Genomic DNA, 22,547 nt, shown 5'->3' on the forward strand with positions numbered 1-22,547 from the left:
TTTGAATGCCCAAACCCTAGTAACCATCAAAACACAATTTTGACATTGTGAATTTGAAGGCATTGCCACCCCAGTGATGGGTTTGAAATTCCCATTTGTTTTCCTTTTGAGAGCTGCAGATTTCCTTCATTAGAAAAATGCCATGTGAACTACTGGCAAAGTACTGGAATACAAAATGTAAAGAAATATTTCAGTTTTATTCTACTGAATGATGTTGGTTATATTCCCAAACTTTTAGGCTTGCATTTTCCTTCTTAAAAAGACATGAGGAGGAGGAGGTGGGTAGATAACCGGTGATCTATGGCACCGGTTCTCTACTTCTGGAAAGTAGAGAACTATAGCATGCATTTTTCTAGCATTTATATAAAAGAACTACTGGATGCTGAATGTTTACTATGTTTAAACAACTATGTCAATCCAGCAATTGAACACAGCAAGAGGGAAATTTAAGTTATAGAAAGTAACATTTCCATTTGTAAATGTTACATCTGAGCACCAACTGGCTACACTGATCACAGGGATTGTACAAAACATGATCAGTAATGTAATTTAAGAAAAAAGAGCTGGGTGCCATGGCTCATGCTTGTCATGTCAGAACGTTGGGAGGCCAAGACAGGAGGATCACTTGAGGCCAGGAGTTTGACATAAGCCTCGGCAAGACCTCGTCTCTACACAAAATAGTTTTAAAAATCTATTAGCCAAGTGTCATGGCACACATCTGTAATCTCAGCTACTCAGAAGGCTGAAGCAAGATCACTTAAGCCCAGGGGTGCAAGGTTACAAGTGAGCTATGATCATGCCACTGCACTCTAGCGTGGGTGGCAGAATGAGATGCTGTCTCAAAAGACAAAATACTGTCCATTCTTTCTGTACAGCTATGACTCCAAACTGCCTTAGTCCTCCAGAACTATGAACGCTAGATCATTAATTTCCCAACCGCAAAATCTTCTAGGGTAGCGGATGCATTGCATCTTTCATCAAGTACATCGACTTCTCAGAAATGCTTGATAGGCATTCCCAGTGAACCAGCCTGAGGAGCAAATTCCTATGCACATTGATGAGACTTTATCCCATTTTCTTTTTAATACTGGAGAGTTCCCTTTCTGCAGCCCCTTACTCCTAGAAGGCAAAAAAAAAAAAAAAAAAAAAGACTTTATATCTCCAAAGAAAAGGTTCCAGTGAAGCTTACAGACCCCTGACTTAGGGTGGGACTAGGTGTTAGTAGAAACTTCAGGGCGAGACTCAACTCTGAAATCCAGAGCTGATGGGTAGTGAAAGCAGAAGCAGGACACGAGCAGCTAAGTTCACTAGAGAGAACAGGGCTGGAGTCTCAGGAGCAAACCCAGGTCACAACTAGAAACAGGGAGTTCTGGAAGCAAGGCAAAAGCATCCTGGAAATTTAGGTAGAAAAACTAAGGCTCCAAGAGGCAGCTGCAACTTCTGATGAATCAATGCCTGCTGTGAAGGGAGCATTAATGGATTGAGTCACGGCCAGGGCACCTGAGCAGGGCAGATCAGTCTATGACAATATTGAGGAAGACACCATAAAAGCTGGTCTCCTGGGACAGTGCCGATAGCTGCGTTGAATGAACAAATTCCACAATCCTCTCTTCAGTGCCTGCAATATGCTATTACTGTAAAATATGGCAAGTAATATCCCAGTTATAATTCATTAATGTCCCTTAGAGTCTTTGTTATCTTAACATTTTCAGTATCCATAAGTATTAAAAAGATGAAAATTCACTATGGCTACAAAACACCCTGAATATGAACAGCTTTTCTTTTAACTCTTCATGTGAAAGAGACATAACCACCTATGTTTTTTCCCTTGGAAGGTAAATTCAGTTGAAGCACAAAGTCAGAACTTTAGACTCAGCAGTCTGGTCTATAACTTCTTAGCCATAAAAAGTATTCTCATTCCAGAAATTCCTTCCTGCATTCCATTTTGCCACACTTAAGACCTGCTTTGGGTACACCTCAAAGGATAATAAAGCCAACTTTCATCTTCTCATATGCCAGTTGATTACTGGTGAAGTTATATACATTTAACTTCTAAGTTCATGAGTACATGTGCAGGTTATATAGATAATCTATACAACAAACCCCCATGACACAAGCTTATTTCATTGCCCAGGTATTAAGTCTAGTACCCATTGTTTTTCCCGATCCTCTCTCTCATCCTCTGCTTTCTGATGGGAGAAATATAAAAATAACCAGTATTTTTCCCAATAAGGATAAAGCTACAGCTGCCCAGCTTTGCTACTTGCCTCTCCTCCTCAATGAGGTAGGGAATTGTTTTTGCTCACCCACAAAAATATTTTTACAGCACAAACTTGCACATATTGTAAAACTGAGCAATTCAGCTTAATCTTGCATGAAAAACCAACATGAATACAAGGGAATAGTGGATATGAAAAACTGAAGCACCAAATTCAACAGCCTGCAAACATATAAAGGCATTAACATTAGCTGCATACATGCAGATGTGTCCTGTGCTGGCTGGGAATCAGAATCTTCATTTTCTTCAGCTAAGTAGCTGTAAGATCTTATTCTTAATCAAAATATGAGCAGTGCCATTATAACGCTGCTGTGGGGTAACAGGCAAAATCCACCTATAGGGTTTTACGTAGCGAGAAACAGAAATAGATACTAGAGTACAATTCTAACTTCTCTCAGTCAAAATTCAGGTTATGTTTTGCCAGAAGTCATTCCTACATTTTATGATCCAGAGCAATGGTTTTCAAAGGGTAAAAACCATTTGACCAGCAGCACTTGGACAAGCAGCACCTGGTGGTGTCACCTGGGAGCTTGTTAGAAACATCTGGCAGAAATTCAGATTCTTGGGACTCACTCAGACCTACTGAATCAAACACTGGGGGTGGGGCCCAGCAAACTGTATTTTCACAGGGTTTCCAGGTGATTTGATGCATACTGAAGGTTTGGCTCAGGTCTACGGAGGGCTCAATAGGTTAAAACGAACAGTGCCTACAAACAGAAGTTGGAGGCATGCTCCAGACCTCATCGCATTCCCCAATCTAGGTGGACAATCCAGATAAAGAGGTTACAAAAACCGAAAGATTTTTATAGTTTAAAAATGATTCACACTTTGCCAAATGTTTCCCTTTAAATTTCTTTCATGCTTTGCGTTTCCACCTCCTTTTGACCACCACTTTCCAAAATGAACTGCTTTCACCTTTGTGAATTCCAAGCAAAGCAGTGATTTATGAAGTTAACTCAAGTAATAGCTATGCATTTTTATAATGCTCTGTCTTAAGCCTTCTTAAAGACTTCTATATAGTTGTGGTGTTTAATCTTCACAACTCTAACGAAGTTTAACCTACTTGGAAATCTGTTTCGGACCTCTAGTAAATCGCTAATTACCATTTTGGGGGGACAGACTATATGAGGCACTTTTACAGGAAATTTCTAACAACTCTGCAAGTTGTCCCATGACAGCAAATACTCGATTTAAGAAAGTAGAAAACGTATTAAAACATGCCATAAAATTACATTAAAATGAAATATTAACTTTCACAAATTCATGTTAAATCCTGTATAGATTTTATATGGTGCTATTTATTACAAAAAGTAATGTTGTAATAGAGAAGCCATCACCTCCCAGTAAGAGGGTAGAGGGAAGAGAATAACACATGACTTCAAATAATCCTGCTCCAAAGAGACTTTTTGCTTCTACATTTTCCTATTATCTGAACAAAGCACCTATTTTCCTGAAAAAACTAAGGTTACATTCAAAATTTGGATAATTCAACAGGACTTGAGCTCTAAACCTAACTATATTATAACCTGAGAAGAGCTATAAAATTCCTTTTGTAGATTTTTGTTCCAGCTGTGTTTGTTCCCAAGTAGTTTGTGGGACTCCAATCAACCACACTGGCCTCTACAATGTCTTCATGGCATAGGTTATTAAGGTCATGTTTTACTGAATCTGCAGTACAGGTTAGGTTTGAGGGAGCCATAATTTTTGTGACCACTCATGGGACAGATCATCTTCCATACATCATTCACTGTTAATGGACTCCCTGCCAAGACCAGCCACTGGTCCACACAGTCCATGGTATCCAAGACTCACCAAGTTGTGAGCTTCTATACATCATTAGTTCATCACAGGTGTTCACCAGAAGACCTATGCAAGTACCAATGCTTGAAAGCAGCTTTCACATTTTGATCTACTGGCTATGAAACAGTTCCTCTTAGATTATCAGTTAAAATCACCTAAATTTACAGGCCTGGCCTGTGGCATTATCTGGAACACAGAACCTTTGAACAAACGGGCAAAAAAATGCAAATGAGCCGTCCTTCATTCAGGCCTGCTCATTGCTGCTTTGGCCTTCCTGTTAGGTGACAACATTGCTCTTAGGTTAGCTCAGGAGTAGGGTGGGGGAGCCCTGGGATTCTCAGAATAGTAGACTAGTAAATATCTTAATTTTATTAAAGTCACCCTCAGCATGGCCTCAAGTAGTATTTGGCTGCTTTAACCTGGGACACTCTTTCACAGAAATAAGTCTTTTCAGGTAATCGTTTCTAATCAGGCTCTGACTTTTCAACCTGAAAAGTTTGTTTTAAGGAGGGAAGGCAACACCTTAGGAGATGTGCAAGCCTTGTATGTGCCACTACTGCCATCTTTCCTGTTCATCTTCATGCTATACAAACTATCCTTAGAATTGTATAAAGCATCATCTACTTGACAATTTCCATTACAAAATCATTACTTCACACCCCAAGTTCTCGATCGCTGTGGCTTCTGAAAGATTAGTGTTCAATGCCAAATTTAACCACCTTTTCTATGCTCATACTCAACGGGTTTCCATCAAAATATTTGTGATAAATTTACTAGCACTTAAAAAGGTAGACGTGCCTGACAAATTTTTGATTTTGTAAAACAGAACATAAAGGGAGTAACTCCAAGTACTTTTTGCTATTTAGCCAAGTCTTAATCTTCAAATTGTCTTAACACTTCAGATTTTACATTTAACTAACTGATGAAGTTTCCTTTTGCACCTTTTCCATTTTTCATGGTTTGGCTTCTTTCCATAGATCTAGGGAAAAGGTTTGCAGATGTTAATATGCACTTCAACAAGTACATTCCTGGAACTTTAAAAGACAGGCTTACAATTTGTTTCATATTTTTTTCTCCTGCATGGTTCTGCCTCTTTGTTTGTTGCCAGTCAACTAAAGGCATTTATTTATTTTTTTTTAAAAAGACAAGAAGTTAGAAAGCAAAATTGTACCCGAGGGAAGGCGGAATAAGGAAAGAAGTAGGGGCTGGGTGCAGTCCCTCATGCCTGTAATCCCACCACTTTGGGAGGTTGGGAGTTTTTGAGACCAGACTGGTCGACATGGCAAAACCTTGTCTTTACTAAAAATACAAAATTAGCTGGGCATGCTGGTATATGTCTGAATCCTAGCTACGGGGAAGGCAGAGGCAGATCACTTGAGCCCAGAAGTTCGAGACCAGCCTGGGCAACATGGTGAAACTCATCTCTATAAAAAATAAAAAGACGAAGAACTAAAAATCAGCCGTGTGTGGTGGCGCACACCTATAATCCAAGCTACTAGGTAGGCTGAGCCAGGAGAATTGCTTAAACCTTGGAGGTAGAGGTTGCAGTAAGCCAAAATATCATGCCACTGTGCTGCAGCCTAGGTGACAGAGCACGACTCCATCCGATTTTAAAAAAGGCAAGGAGTAGAGAGGGTACACTTTCAGTGATAAGCTACCTGGAGAAGTGAAATTCTGGGCAAAGTTGAACAAGGTGGGCCTCTGTTTCAAGTGTTCTCAGTCATGGAAAATGACTCTTGAAATACTTGCTTACTGCCCTTTCCCCTTGCATCTGAGTCAATTTAGAACTGTCAAGTTTAAAAAAAGTTATACAAGCATGTCTTTCTCCCATTCCACTGCAACGCATCTGTAGATTTTAAATTCAAATGGCTTATTCATACTTTTCAAAAAGAAAAAAACAGTCTGCTGCCAAACCTGGCATCAGATGGGGATGGGAGTGGTATCTGCAACCCACAGAAAACAGAAAATTCTCATTGTCTGGAATGTGGAACTGGTAAATTTTTTCATCTTCATAGCATGACAGTAAGAGCATTCCATATGTAAGATCACTAATTATGTTTGCATAAGTGTGTCACCATTACAGAGTAGAAAATGCACAAAAATCCAGGCTAAGAAAAATAACTTCCTTACTGCATAGTGTTGTTTTTTACTACATACATGTAATTTTCCAAATATAGTCACCTATTATTCAAACCCAGGCAGATGGAAGGTGGTCTGGGAGTGCCATTTCATCTCCTTTCCCACAATGGTTGGCAAACATGAACAAACATTCTTACAACTTGGTTTGCTGATGTGGAAATTTCCTTAGAGACCTGGGGCTTCCTTTTAAAACAAAGATGACAACTGTTTCATTAAGAAATTCACATGCAGCCTGCTACCTGCTTAAGGGGAAACATTTCCTTTGAGTCTAGATGGAGTAAATTTAATATACCTGTGAGTGTTAGGTGCACTGAATTTCTGGCAGAAGTCCAGAACTAAAAGAAGTAATGCATTATTTTTATTTATGAGAAGAAAAAATCTGCTGCCAAACCCAGCTCAGGCATCAGAAGGGGTGGAGAGCAATCTGCAGCCCTTTGATAAGCAGCAGATGATCTTAACAGGATTTCTCTCAGGTGAGCATTCCCTTTAAGCAGAGTAAAGGGCCTAAAGGAGTTGTGGCTGGCTCTTCCTTTGCTGTCTTTACCTGAATACAGGTCAGGCCCAGGTCCCGGGGAGTGTCCCACAGTCCCCTCAGCAGCAGCATCTCTAGGGGAAGTGGCTGGCTGTAGGGGCTGCACAGTTAGGCAATCCGTGAGCAGGTCTGGATGGAGCTCTGTGCTGGACCGCAACTGAGAGAAGAAAACGGAAGAGACATCGATAAGGAAAGCTGGTCCTTGGATTATTTTCTTGGAAAGGCATCATGCTCTATCAGTTCAACTCAACCCACAAAAATTTATCAAGCAGCAACTGGGTGAGGCACAGGGCTTAGCCGAGTGTCAATAAAAGGGTCAGTTCTCCAATCCTAATAACACCTGGCAAGCGCTTCCGGAAAAATGTGGCTAGAGGCGGATTTGACTTCAGTCCTTGATATTTCCACTTCTGGGAACTCAACTTCCTATTATACTTCCTTTTATTTGCTCTGTATCTTATCGGAACTTGTATTGATAACAAGAACAAACTCAAGTAGATTTAATCCGTCTTGGAAAGTGCTTTTAGAATAGAAACACTGTCATGAAAACATCCCAGAAATGATTAAGAAATGCCCATTGAGATTTAGCTCCTAAATTTTCCATGAAAGGAAAATACTCAAGTTTTTAATTATGGAACATGATTCAAAGATAAAACAACGTCATTAAGAGCAACAGAACTCCAACAGTAACAAAAACAGAATTTAGATCCTATACATTGATGAGTTACATGTAAAAAAATAAAGCCAAATAAATGCTAGAATAAACTTAGATGAAAAGTTATCTGATCTCTTAAGCATTTTTTAAGTGTAATTGAAAGAAAACACCATGGAAGAGGTTGTGACAAAAATATTAACATTCTGCTTCTGCAAAAAAATACCTTAAAAGCAATCTAGAAATATATTACAAATATTGTAAATGGTAATCTTTGGTATTTGAATCTTGTGTGTAAATTGATTTTATACGGACTAACCTTTAGATAGAGTATGCTTATGCGTTCAGCAATTGAGTGTTACATACTTCTCTAGACCCTAGGAATACTGACTACTTTTATCAAAGTTAGACTCTAGGTGGGGAAGCAGATGAACAAAAGAACCACAGATGGTGATAAATACTATGGAGAAAAGCAATGCAGAGAAGCGAGACAACGAGTAGGAGTAAGGGATGGCAACTTTAGACAGGGGATCAAGGAAAGCCTCTTGGAGATGGCATTCATAAAAAGCTTTGAAAGAAGTGAGGAATAAGCCCTGCAGACTTACGGGGAAACCTGCCTACCCTGAAGTGGGCCTGGATATCAAGCAAGTGAGCCCGGGACCTGGGGAAGATAAATAGCAGATAAAACTAGAGATGAAAGGTGAGGAGGTGGAAATGGGAAGGAAACACTGGATAAAGCCTTGACATGAACAGAAACTGTTCAAGAAAAGAGAAACCGAAATAAACATGAAAAACGTTTGAAACACTTGCAAAGAAGTGCTGTTAAAACATTTTTAGTTATCAAAAACTTAAAAACGGTAGCAATGAAAGTACAGCGAGAGACATTGTTAAACACTGTTCATAGGAGTGAATACTGGTATGAACAGTCTAGAGGGTATATGAGAATATTTTTTCAAGGTCCATAATCGAAATGATTCTAGAACTTGTCTTAAGTAGAAATGTTAAAGATTTGTGCCTCCTCAAAATATATACAAATATATAAAATAGCATTTATAACATTTTCCGATTTGGTATAGCAACTTAAAATGTCTTAAATGTCCCCAAGTAGGGCTAATCAATGCTTTTACATCAATTTGATAGAGTATTATGCAATCATTAAAATATTCATGAACACAAAAGCAAAAGTTATACAAAATGACAGTTATAATACATAGCTAAAATCAGAAAGTAATGTGATTGAACATTAAAACTGATTTTTGCTTTCAGTAGCACTATGATTTTTTAAAAAACCTTTTCTTTTGCTTTCCAAGTTTTCTATATTCCAATAATGTTCCAAAGCTGACCAATCTGGGGTGCATATTTTCCAAACTTTCCATGCAATGACGACAGACCGATAGCTCAAAATCGGTAATAGAGAAGTATTTGCACCAATGGAAAAAGCCTGTTTGTAGAATTGCCAATTTCATCTAAAGAGCTGGTTGTTAAACATTACTAGCACACCACCGGCAATGACGGTGACCAAATTCTGATCAGAAAGAAACAGACATACAGCAATAAGTTACTATTTAGAGAGAATTATTTCTTGAATCTGAAAGCTTCATAAAGAAACAAATACACGTCCTGGTTTTAGCCCAAGAATATGAACATGGCACAGTGACCCTAAATACACGGAAGGTACATTTAACAGGTAGGGACCGAGACATGACTGTTATGATTTCCTCAGCTGTGGCACATCGGAATCTGACCAGGACTGTTAGTGCCTAACTCTAATCAGGACTTTTGGAAGATAGGTTAGTATTGAAACAACAAATATAACACATGCTGTTTAAGAAACACTGGCGGCGGGGGAGGGGGGAGAAAGGCTTGGAATGAGTTCTGGCGATCACTTTTATGTTCCATCATTAAAATGATCTGGGGTCCACATGTTTTACTAAGGGCAGGCATGGATGCTTCTCTGCTTTCTATTACCAACTGCTCTAGGGTTTTACAGTTACCAGTACCAATGAGGTCTTTGCAAGGAATTTCACGGCTAGGGTTACTCCTGGCGTCAAAGGCTGGTAGTTCTTTCGTCATTTCACTAAATATTCTTGTTTTCCAACAGTGCGATTCCATACAGCTTTATGATGAGAGTTAATTTGGTTTTCTTTGGGATTAGGCACGATTCTACAGAGTGCTTAAGTTGAACACGCCTAGGGACTTTATGTACAATTTCCAAGAGAGCCAAATGCATAGAAATGCAGTTGTCATGTGTAAGTGTAGTATCCCGCCCAGATATTCGGACCAGGAAAGGGACTTTCAGACCCCTTAAGATTCTTAAGCATTCTCTAGTACTGGAATTATCTAAAGGGTGAGGCAGGAGGCACGTAGCAGAATCTCTTGGGAGGCTGGTCTCTCAATAGTTTTATATTTGGAATAAGAAGCCCAACTAATGATAAAATTGTGTAATGAATATTTTACCAACATCTTAGCCATTAGGAATAAAGTAGAGGGAAATTTTTCAATTGCAGGAGGGAGGGTCTTTACCCGTGGTTCCCAATCTTGGGAGTGCATCAGAATCACCTGCAGTTCCCCACCCCAAAGCTGCCAATTCAGTAAGTCTGCCAAGCATTGGTAAGTTCCCAGGTGAGGATGCTCCTATTGGTCTCGGGATTACACCTTTCGAAATATCAGTCTCTATAAAAATTTTGATGAGAACCTAAGATTTTTCTGGTGATGGAAAGAGGAAATGAACGGTGGAAACAAGGAATTATGAAAACCTAGCATTTTTTCATGTGAGAACAGAAACCTTCTCATTTTCCTTTATTAGCTGTGACTAATAAAGATCTTTCTGAAGCTGTGACTTTGGAACTCTAGTTAGCAGTTACTAGGTAAAGGCACACGAGGAGAGAGTATGTCCAAGTGCTAGGAATGTCTGCAAGTCATTGGACTTAGAGATACTGGGAAGGCAAATTCCAACTCATGCAGGGATGAACCTGTCACGTTTTGTAGCTTGTCACTGTAAACTATCTTGACAGTTTTCTAAGAAGCCTCCTTGAGACATCTGGAACTTTAAAGAGTAATGTTACCTCCAGTGAGGAGCAACCATTAAGCCCAGGGCCATACACACAAAATAATTCTTAGCTTTCCTGTAACACATGACTTTCTTCAGGCCTCATGATAAAAAGTGGTTAAATGAGGCTCATGCCTTAAAAAGTTTGGATTGTATTTTCACAGGAATAAAAGGTTAAAAATTTTCAATCTAGTTTATTACATGCTCTTATCAGAGAGCAAAGGACTTGCCCTTAAAGTCTTGACTGCTTTTTGAAGAAAAAAAGTGGAATTTGACGCCAGAGTCAATTCATTTCTTTCAAAGGACTGCTGTGTTACACGACACCAAGAAGCTTTGTTCACATCGTATTATGTGAACCATGTTCCTGAAATCACTCAGCTCTTCTGCCCTAATCACACTCCATTGGGTCCAGAGAGGTTCTGTGCCACTTTATCCTTCTCATTCATTTATCAAATATTTCTTAGGCCTCAACCCCATGCCAGGCACCGTTCTAGGGGCCAGAAATACAACAGCAATCTAAAAAGATGCCAGAGAAATTTCCATTTGAGAGAAAGCAGAACATAAACAGTAAGCTAAATTATAAAGAAAGAGGCAAGTGCTACAGAAAAACACAGAAGCATAGATGAGATCGCAAGTGATGGGGAAAACTGGGACCTTCTTGAGATTTGAGGAAAACCCTAAAAAAAAAAAAAAAAAAATGGAGTACCGAGACCAGCTTGATTGTAGAAACCCCCACCCAAGCATGTTTCTAGAAATTGTTTCTTAAAAGCGCCTAGAGACCTTATGTAAAATTTCCAAAAGAAAGTCGTAGGCATAGAACTATACTCATAAAACAGAAATCTAGTGCTCAAAGTATTAAGAAACAAAAATAGAACAGCAAACGGGGAGAGAGAGAGCATCTAACGCGATGCTTTACACGCTTTTGAGCTAAGCGTCTTGAGTAGACGCTGACCCACGTATTTATCCTCTCTGAACAGGTGATTATTATCAACGGGCAGGTGTTCTGTGTTTTCTCATAGAACCAAGATAAACTAGGCAGGCAGCTGGTGCTTGCTTACCACTGATCAAAGGCAAATCAGAAAGCGTTCTCCACGAGGGAGCCACGGGGGCAGGGTAACTGGTGTATGATATACTCTTTACTACTTTAGAACACCCCCAGGCAGTCTTGCACTTGGGGGGTCAGAAATAACTGGTTGGTATCCAGTTATTCAATCACTCATCTAGGTGTGTGACTGCTGTGTTGTGAAGAAATTCTGTTGATGGGCTTAACATCTACTACAGTCAGTTGGCTTTAAAAACAGAAGATTATCTCCTACAGTCTGGGTGGGTCTCATCCAATCAGTGAAACACCTGAAGAGCAAAAAAACTGAAATTTCACTAAAAGAAGAAGAAATTCTGCCTGTGGACCACAGCATCAGTTTCTGCCCAAGAGTTTCTGGCCTGCCCTACAAATTTCTGACTTGTCAACCCCAATAATCTCATAAACAAATCTCCTGAAATTAGTATCTCTCTCCCCACTCCCACACACATAATATAGATGTGTATCTTGGAGAATCTCTTAAATCATATAAAAGATTCACTCTGATTACTGTGCAGAAAATAGGAGGAGGACAGGCGTCTGGTTAGGGGTTATTACAACAATCTGGATGAGAAATGCCAGCAGCTTAAGGGAACCAGAGGTAGTGAGACGTGGTCAGTTTCTGTTTGGAAGGTCGAGCGGAGTTTAGTGTGGAATATGTGAGAGAGAGACAGGAGTTGAGCATAGCTGTAAGTTTTGGCTTGAGGAACAGCAAAGGAAAACAGAGAAGTTGCAGGTTGGAGGTAAATCAGTAATTTGGTTTTGAATGTGTTAACACTGAGATGACTCCTGGACATCCAGGCAGAGAGCCTGCAGGCACCTGCACAGAGAGGGCAGGTTCACAAAGCACAATGGGTCCGGACCACAAATAGCAACTCAGGCTCTCTTCTCTCACCAATCCATTCTGTGATATCAAATGGACTCTCCTATAATTGAGTTTATGGTGCTATTCCCAAGGTGCAAATAACCTCACACATTGCTTAGCACACAAGTCCCAAAAGGCTAAGACATTAAGCACCTCCATCCTGTGACTGCACGGTGTACCATGGATGCGTATTTCCCCAGGTCCCGACAAAAGCCTATCTCACTGCAAACATCCGACGTAATATGCTGTTCATCCCTCCTGCCCGGAATGGACGGGGGGATGAACAGCATACTACGTGGGATACTACTGCCTGGAATGGACAGAGGGGATGAATAGCATACTACTCCTCCTAAGTAACTCTTCCAAGATCCCGTTTGTGATTCACCTCCTAAATGAAGCATCCCCTGACCAGGCCAGTCCACACTGGGCCTCTCAGGGTACAAGAAGAACTGCAGAATCCACTTGCAACACTCCTATGATTGTACATGTGCACTTTGTTTCCTGTTATAAATTTAATCTGCACAATTGTGTTGGTCAGTGCCTGAGGACCAGGCTGGCTCCCTCTTAAGCTTTTAAAACTCCACAACGCCTAGCAGTGTGGGACCAGCATCATGGTAAATCATTTAATCACTAACTGCCAAGTGGATTTATAAGAATGAGCCACAATTCTTTATGCAAAGGAAGCTATAATCTCTTGGTGAGTGAATATGTTTAAATAGACAATGTGATCCTCTCTTAATTTACCTTTCTAAGGGAGAATTTTCAAAGATTACAGGTAATATAAATGTGGCAGAGAGACTACTGATGCTCTGCCCAGCTCCCCTCTGATCCCTTCGATTAGCAATGTGCTGCTGCCCTCTGCTTTGCTGTGTCCGTACCCCAGCTTCCGTGTACTTTAGATCCAATGTCTAGCATTCTCCATCCCTAACACACACACACACACACACACACAACTAAACAGTACTTTTTTGCCTCAAAGCGAGACAAATGCTGAGATGCTATGTTCTGGAGCTCCCTGTGGGATTGGGCTAGACTGAGATCACCTGAACTGGCACCCGTGCCTAGCTTTTTCCCCTTCCCCCATCCTCTCCCGAGTTCTCTTGCAAGCACATCCTTCATAAATTACATGCACCTGAATCCTTGGCTCACAGTGGGCTTGTGGGGCAGCCAATTTAGTAAACATTCCAAACTTACTTTGATTTGGTTCAAGAATGTCAAGAGACAATCAGCAGGACTTAAAAGGATACTCTGATCACATCCATTCATTTCTCTTTTGTAACTGCTTTGCCCACACGCCAGGAGTATGGAAAATAGATGTTTAATGAAAGTGGTGTGTTCTAAACCATCCTGGATAATACCAAAAGCATAATTGTGGAGACTAAATTAAAAATAAGACCCCAATTTGCCAAAACAATCAGGACTGAAAGGGGCTTCAGATGTCACTGTGACCAAACCTCTATCTTATGCCTGACTTCCCTAACAGCAACCTGTAAGTAGCTTGTCAGACTTTGCTGCTTGATACAGTATAGTAAGGGGCAATGCCCTCATTTTGGTTGTTAGCCACAACTTTAGACAGTTCCCATAGTCAAAAAGACTTTTTTTTTGTATACTGAGTCCTACTCTGACCCTCAGGAACTATTAGAATTGCTTGTATCCTTTTATTCATACACCTGCAGGAAGTCTTATGGACATAGACTTGGACAACTCTGAGTCTCAGAAACCAGTTTGTGAGCCTCTGAATGTTGGTGATTCTGGTCTTCAAGGAATTATTTTAGTGCCCAATTTCCCAAACTATCCAGGTACAAGTAAACAAATTGGCTTCTTCGCTTTTATACAATCTCCCAATATGAAATATTTGTTTAAAATGACAGTTTTTCAACCTTAATAGTGAAATCACCTATCAAGGTTTTGACAGGGTTCCTGCATGCCAAAATTTGAGCTGCTCCCCTAACAATGCTGCTAATATATAAAAACAAGGCACCATCAATTGTGATTTGTATTTTTTTTTTTTGTACGGGACTATTCTGTTAATGTTTATAAGCTCTTGCAACAAGAGATGGAAATTTCACTTCTGTCATTTTCTCATTTCAGATATGATTGAATAATCGTCCAAGATTAAGTGAGTCAAGTGGAAATAGGAAAGGGAAAAAGGCTCAGAATCTTCGATTTTCAGTTCCATTAGATTTTATTCTAGGAGCAAACGCATTCTGTTAGTCTGAAGCGAGACATACTTCCAAAGAAAACGAGGCACAGAGGACTTTTGTTTTCCCTTTCTCCAATGAGCACAGTCCATCTGAGCCATGCATGTTTATGCATCACCTTGTAGGGATCCCTTTGTTCTCCAGAAATCAAGTGCCACCAAAATATGTTTCTGAAGAAATTAAGTCAGAAGGAAAGATGAGTAGGATTTTTTTCCCAGAGGGTTAAGGTTTATTACCAGAACATTCTTATCAAGTGTTCTCTATGACACTTCAAGCAACGTAGATCTTGGGGAATTAACTCATTGCCAAAAGGCTTAAAAATAATTACAATGAATTAACCTATTATATTAATCACAATTAATTTTCAGTTGAATCTAAGAATTCCATCTCTGGGGGATTCCTTAGCACTGACATATAGGAAGTGGCTTTGGCATATGATAGGTAATTAATCTCCAACAATCTGCTGTTAAATTCAATTCCTTTAGGAATGACCAATTTGCAAAGAGGACCAATTTGCAAATAGAAATGAGCGTGAAGAGTTAGAGAAATGGCATGGGAAGAAATCTTTTCGAGAACATAAACGACCAACTCAGTGCTCTGAACATCTGTATATGGGATACCTATTTGGTTAGCAGTGACTCCAAAGGCCCAAAATTTTATCCATAGCTGATTAATGAACATTCCAAAATATATGAATGGGTACACTTGCTGGGGTATATCTCACTAAGATCCTGAAAAATCAGTGCCAGTAGGAGACAATAAAACTAATTATTTGGTAAAAAAAATGAAGATTTATGGAAATTGTTCAAAGAAACATAGAATTTCAGAGCAAAAAGGAACTAGGGTACAAAATTCTTACCCACCAACTCTGCAGCAAGTCTATGCAACTGAAGTTTCTGTGATGTTGGAAAGCATCTGTACTGCACTAATTGATAGCCACTGGCCACATGTGATTAATGAGCATTCGAAATGTGGCTTATGCAACTGAGGAATTTTAATTTCATTTAATTTTAATTAATTTAAATTTAAATTAATAGTAATGAAATGCACAGCACTACTGCATACCATGGTAGCAGTTCAGCCTTTGTCTAAATCCTTTTGATGACAGGGAACTTCCTTCCTTACCACTAAGCACCCTCCATTGCTAAACAGATCTCATCATTTAAAAAGTTTTGCCTCAAGTTGAACTATGATCTGCCAACTATAGATCCACACCCCTGGGGTTTATTCCTCCCCTCATCCCCTAGACCACACAGAATAACTGCTCATAGTCTACTTTTTCAGTGTTTTAGTATTTGAGAAGCTTCAAAACGCTGTAGTATTACAGAATTTCAGCCATGGAAGGGGCCATGGTTTAGCTTCTTTATTGTCCCTTCCCTGTTAGCAGATTTTTCTCCGGACTAAAAAAAATTTTGTTTTGTTATTTATTTATTTTGAGACAGTCTTGTTGTGTCACCCAGGATGGAGTGCGGTGACATGAACATGACTCACTGCAGCCTCAATCTCCTGGGGGTTCAAGCAATCCTCCTGCTTCAGCTTCCTAAGTAGCTGAGACCACAGGCATGGGCCACCACATCTAGCTAATTAAAAACCAATTTTTTTTTAGAGACAGGGTCTCACCATGTTGCTCAGGCTAGTCTCAAACTCCTGGGCTCAAGCAGTCTTCCCACTTCAGCCTCCCAAGGTGCTGAAATTACAAGCAGGCCAAGTTTTTTATATAGACAAGAGGACACTTAGTTAGAAAGAGCTTGGGGCTTTTAGTTCAACTATTGTGTGATACTGGGCAAGTATATTCAATTTCCTGAGTATAGTTTCCCTTATGTAAAATAAGAATAATACCAGTAGAGATCTTGGTTGTTTTGAGAACTAAATCAGATAAGATGGAGAAAGCAGCCAGGCACAGTGGCTCATGTCTGTAACCCCAGCACTTTGGAAGGCTGAGGCCAAAGGATCACGAGGTCAGGAGTTTGAGACCAGCCTGACCAACATAGTGAAACCCTGTCTCTACTAACAACACAAAAATTAGTCTGGTGTGGTGGCGTGCACCTGTAGTTCCAGCTACTCAGGAAGCTGAGGCAGGAGAATTGCTTGAACCCAGGAGGTGGAGGTTGCAGTGAGCTGAGATCATGCCATTGCACTCCAGCCTAGGCAACAGAGCGAGACTCAGTCTCAAAAAAAAAAAAAAAAAAAAAAAAAAAAAAAAAAAAAAAAAAAAAAAAAAAAAAAAAAAAAAAAAAGATACAGAAAGCATCTAATACTATGCTTGGAACACAGAAGTCATTTACTAAACCATTAGTCCCTGCTCTCTCATATAGCATGTTATTCCATTCAGCACCTTAATTACTCTATATACTGAGGCTCAATGGTCTACGTGTAAATGACATCCAAATATTAATAGAGTTAACCAGCTGTCTGACCACAACAGAATACAACAGAACAAACACATCCCTCATTCTAGACTTTTTGTCTCTATTCATACAACCTAAAATAGTCATAGCTTTTTAAAATCCATGTTGTTTCCTTCATTCGTTCATTCATTCAGCACATATTTCTAGATTCTGTACCATGTACCCCAACTACACTGGGCTCAGGAGATAAAGTGGTGCATAAGACAAGTGAAATTCCTTGCTCTCGCAGAGTTTACAGTGTGGCATGAACAAAGCTCATCATCAGTAAAATCCTTAGATCTTTTTCCAGATGCTATGCTCTCTGTTTCCGATGGCTCTTTATTCTAGGAAGAAGCTACCTTTCTAAAACTGCATTGCTGTTGAGTGGTACAGAACCTCTTCTTGGCTACATATCATTCAAGTCAAGCACTCAGTGGGCTACCGTGTACCCTTCTTTAGTGCCTGTGAAAACTTAATTAAAACATTCACTGGCGTTAAGGATGATGTTAAATGTCTGCCCCAAAGTGAGTTGTATAAAAAAAATTGTCACCACCCTATGAATTACACTAAGTCATTAGTAACCACTTATAATAGCTTATCCACACTATGGATCACACATGGATTTGAACTTTTGTATCTTTACTAACAAACTGTTGGACAATTATGAGAAAGATGTTTAACATCACTTTAGCTTAGTTTTCTTTGTATGATGTGGATAATAATGGCACCTAATTTATAAGGCTGCTGTTAGGGATCACAAATAGATAAGAAAGCATTTCACCAATACATGTTACATAATCAATGTTAAACACCTGCTGCCATTTCTATTATAATTTTTACTAACATTCAGTGTAGGAGCACTGTTAACACTCCATAGCATGCACTCCTGTTTTCCTTTTTCTCCCACCCATTTTTAGGGGATATATTTCCTCTTTATCAGCTTCTTCCTTTTGTAAGCCATAGTGTGGCAACATGGCAAGGGTAAATGGATGGAGACTTTGGGGTCAAATAGCTACAGGTTCATATCTCAGCTCTGCCACTTACTGCTATGTAGCCTTTGGCAAGATAACCTCTCAAGATTTCAGAACCTTTGCACAATGGAGTGATAACGTTAGCTCCATAGGTTTATAACAGAATTACATGTGGTGACCTAAGGACAATGGCTCTTGTGGCATATAATTAATTTTCTTTTTTACTCAAGAAAAGGCTATTATATTCATTAAGAGTGAGACCTTTGTTAGTAACACACTGGGGTCTCGCTTAGCCTCAGAAATGGAGTCCCGGCCAGTGTCCTAATCAAGATACGAGCACAGTTTTCGAGGATACATAGAGCCATGGAATTATTCTATCTCAGGATAATGCAGCCAGTGTTTATCCTCTTGGAAGAGACTAAAACATACTAGAAACCAGAACCAACAACAAAATGTTTTTAGAGCACTCTGAGAACTTCATCTAGATGTCCTAATACCAAAATCTGTCCCACTATCTAGCTATGCTGGACAGAGTTGAGGAGCTGAGGTTCAAAAGGATGTTGAAATCAGAAAGGCATGCAACTTGTAATTTTTGCATTGTTACATTTGTGAAAACATAATTTTCTTCCTAAGTCAATATTTTTCTAAAACTCACACTGAGAGTCTTACATTTATTTTTCTAACTGGAAAATGATACACAAATGACACAGTCAAAGGCGAATTCAAGCTTCATTCAGAGGCATGTCTTAAAAGCAGATGACTAAACTGAAGAATGCATTCTTTTTTTAGAAAAACAGAGAAATGTTAATATGGAATTTCACTTTGCCATGAAAAACATCCCCCTTCACCCTTTGGGGCCTGGTTATGGGGTTGTGAAGACTCAAAGCAAGATGAAGGGTTTACTTTTATCACAGCTTCATAAATTCCTCTGACACTAGTTCATTGCACTAATGTGACCACACACATTCCATCCCATCCATTCAAGTGTAGCATTTTTCTTTCTATTCAAGTATTCTCAAGGTTTAATTAAAGCAGCCAGCTATCTAGTAATTACATCCCCCGTCCATCTTACCAGCTCCGTATTGTCTTCCCTTAAATTGATTTCTGACTACCGCTCCTGCCTATGTTACAGCTTAGGAAGTGTGGGGAGGGACTCACTATAAAAGTCAGTGGATCTCATTTTTTTCTGCCTTTCATTTAATTACAACAGATTGAGTGAAGAAGATTTAAGGCTGATTTTCATGTGCATGAGTGTTTGGACAATTTTAAAAGTACCTACTTCTAAAAGTTGAAGGCTGTTGTTTCAATGGAGAACACTTGCTTTTTTCCTCTCCCATCCGTTCTATACTCAACAGTCAATTTAGTTTTTCTTCTCATTCAAAGCCCTTTAGTGACTCTCCCCCCAGACATTACCTATAGCCCAAATTCATGGGCTTTAACACGCTGGCTCTCACCTAGCTTCACGTGGCTTCATGTCCATGCTGGAGGTCATGCAGAACCCAGATATTCCTGTAGTCTTTGTTTATTCTCACTTTCAAGTCTCATGCTGTACTCTGGCCACAAAGCTCCCTCATCTGGAGTCCCCTTTTCTCTGGATTCTACATGTCTACAATAAATTCTACATATTCTCCAAGGTCCAATTCAATGTCAGTTGTCCCTTGAAGTTTTACCACGCCTTTCCATTCCAAGGTAATTTCATATACTAAGAGCAATTTCTCTTTATCTTGCTGTTGGCACTCATGGTTTTCTACATTTTATATAGCTGTTTAGAAATTATATCTATATGTATGCACATCATAAAAGACAAAAAGGGCTTTATAAACCCTTGGTTGTTTGATCATGCAATCTAAAGCAGTCCCTCTTTTCACATGAAAGGTACCCAATAAATGTTTGGGGAATGTGTGAATAAGTAAATGAATGAATAACAAATGAGTCAATGACTGCACAGGGTTTATTAATCCATGCTTAACCTTTGGGGCAGGCCCCAAAGAAAAATGAAATCATGTCTCCTGCAACCCCAGGGGAAGAAAACAATGGGGCAATTTAAGTATGCCTACATTATCAATTAAGAATAAAACAGAAAATAGCCACGTGACATTGAACAGAAGTTTTTTTAAAAACACACTTGGGGAGTTTCTTTCTTTCTTTTTCTTTTTTTAGTAATAGTGTGTTTGCTCTGTTGTCCAGGCTGGAGTGCAGTGGCGTGATCACAACTCACTGTAGCCTTGAATTCCTAGGCTCAAGCTATCCTCCCGCCTCAGCCTCCTGAGTAGTTGTGACTACATCTGTGCACCACTAAATCTGGCTAAATATTTTTGAATTTTTGGCCTTTTTTTTTTTTTTGGAGAGATAGGGTCTCACTATGTTGCTGAGGCTGGTCTCAAACTCCTGGGTTTAAGCGTTCCCCTGGACTTGGCCTCCCAAAGTGCTGGGATTATAGGCATGAACCTCCATACCCAGCTCAAGTTTATTTCTTTATAATATTCAGCCCCCATTCATGTCAAATGTTACTAGATAACACTATTCACATTTACATGTTGCCTCTTGGAATGTGGAAATGAACAATCCTTCCAGCAGGAAATGCTAATTCACTACATTATACTTCATATCTTTCATTCATCTGGAAGGGCCGGGAACAAATCCAATTTTCTACCTTGCTTCTAAAGAGTCCATGTCTAGTATAAATTTGATAAGTAGAAAACAGAAATTTCAAGCTGATTGAGTCCCAAATTATACACTCTTGTCCCCTGTTTGACAGACTGCACAGCCAAGATGAGAACCTTCCTTCGGACCACGGATTAAGTAAGCGACTGGCTGGTAACCCTGGTTACTCACACTGGCCCTGCTCACACCCAGTCTTTAACACTGCCCCAAAGCCATTTCCCCGCCCCCCCATGGAATTAATGCCACTAAAGTAAGAGCTTGCCCATGGTGTATTTTTCATCAGTGCACGGAATTGCTGTCAGTTACTTCCCTCTTCTTATCTAAGGAGTGTATGCCTTAGAGCAATGCATGAATCACTTGACCTTTTTATGCTCTAGTGAAATAAAGCTCCTCTCCTTGTTCATCAGAAAAGAGGATTGGCTTGAAGAAGTACCTCAGAGTGACGCCCAAGATGGTGACTAGACTCTTCCAGAGCATTCCTGCAGCGTATGTAGACTCTGCCAAAGTCATCTTCATGTTTACCATCTACCATTCCTCCTTTAGGTACTGACACCATTTTACCTTTCTTCTTATCATCTACTCCCTGCAACTACCCCAATCCCCTCTCAAAAAAACAAAATTACATCCCAGAAATTCAGACTAGAAAGTCAAAAATCGAAGGAAAAGTATGGCAGGGTGATGAGGAGAGCCAGTGGCCGCTCACAGTGTACAGATTCCATCTCAGGAGCACTGCCCAGGATCACATTAGTCTTGCTGGTTCTGACAGAATGGGGAGAAATAAGGTCAGGTCAAGAGGAGAAATCAGGAACAGGTGATCAACCTTACATGTTGTCCTATAAGCTAGAGAACAGTATAGTATTTTTCTTTTCCAGATGCTCTGTTATCTTCAGGTATTAGCTTGTATATTTTTGTTCTCGAGGTCTGCAAGAAACTCGAAGCTCAGCAGTCTGCTGTGTCTAACTCCACTTGCAAATGCTCTAGCCCTCATGATTTTGCTTGTCTGTCATAATTATCAGCAGCCTCCTGGAAAGATGCTATTACTGGAAGTAATTTCACATTCTGACATGGCAGGAAGCTAGTACAAGTTGTAGGTACCTCAGATCTCTGCAAAGAGCCATATGTGCTGGTAACTTTTAGTTCACTAGAAATAAATTTATCAAAGAAATAAATTTATATATGCTGAGGGAAGGAAAAATGCACAAAAAAGACAAAGCTCTCATTCTTCCCTAATCATCCTCTAAAGAACTAGGCAAGACAAGTCAGTGTGAGGCCATATTTTTTTATCTGACTTAAAAGAAAGAAAATCAGATTTTTTTTTTACAATTAGAAATTAACAAGTAGAACAATTCTAGTCCATGTAGAAGAAAATCTTAGAAACAAAGAGTAGAAACATTAAGAAATAATCAATCCTTCTGAGAATGCTGTTTTACTGTCCATAAAAAGCCTGAGATTTTTAGCAGAAACCCAAGAGTCTGTTGACAATAGAAAGCACATGCCTTTGTAAAACTCCCAGAGTAATCGAACATCAAGGAAAGGTAGTATGTGCAATACAGGCGACTTAATTTTTCCCTAGCATTGCAAAGATCAAAAGAATATCTCTATTCTACCAAGGAGACACCCCAAGTCTTCTACCTCCCCACTGGGGGACCAAGCAAATTCCTCGATTTCTCATGTCATTACCACAGCCTGAAATGATGTAACAATAACAGCAAACAGGGGTGTCCCCCTGTGCCAACTCTCTAATCAGGTTCAAAGTATGTTTTGTTGGTTCTCATTGACGCCACTCAAAGGAACTGGTCACTCATGGTCTCAAAAGTTTTACAACAAATTGTGTGATTAAATTCCTTAAACACGTCTGTCCATTACTAATCCTCTTTTGCCAACATCCCTTTCAGAGAAAAATTGCAGCGCTGCATGGTGCCTGATTTATATTT

General features: G+C 39.6%; 1 protein-coding gene across 4 annotated transcripts in view; it reads right to left on the minus strand.

Moving 5' to 3' along the window:
* The window catches only part of GLIS3 (GLIS family zinc finger 3), a 501,312-nt gene that overhangs the window by 62,975 nt on the left and 415,790 nt on the right, over window positions 1-22,547 (minus strand). For 3 of the 4 annotated variants that reach the window (XM_037727311.1, XM_037727312.1, XM_017496973.2), the window contains one exon: window positions 6,762-6,906. The exons of the other annotated variant lie outside the window; for it this stretch is intronic. In XM_037727311.1, coding sequence (XP_037583239.1) covers window positions 6,762-6,906 — 145 coding nt within the window. The remainder of the gene's footprint in view (window positions 1-6,761; window positions 6,907-22,547) is intronic. 4 annotated transcript variants of the gene reach the window in all.

This window comes from Cebus imitator, unplaced genomic scaffold (genome assembly GCF_001604975.1).
Source record: "Cebus imitator isolate Cc_AM_T3 unplaced genomic scaffold, Cebus_imitator-1.0 Scaffold227, whole genome shotgun sequence".
In the NCBI taxonomy this organism is placed as follows: domain Eukaryota; kingdom Metazoa; phylum Chordata; class Mammalia; order Primates; family Cebidae; genus Cebus; species Cebus imitator.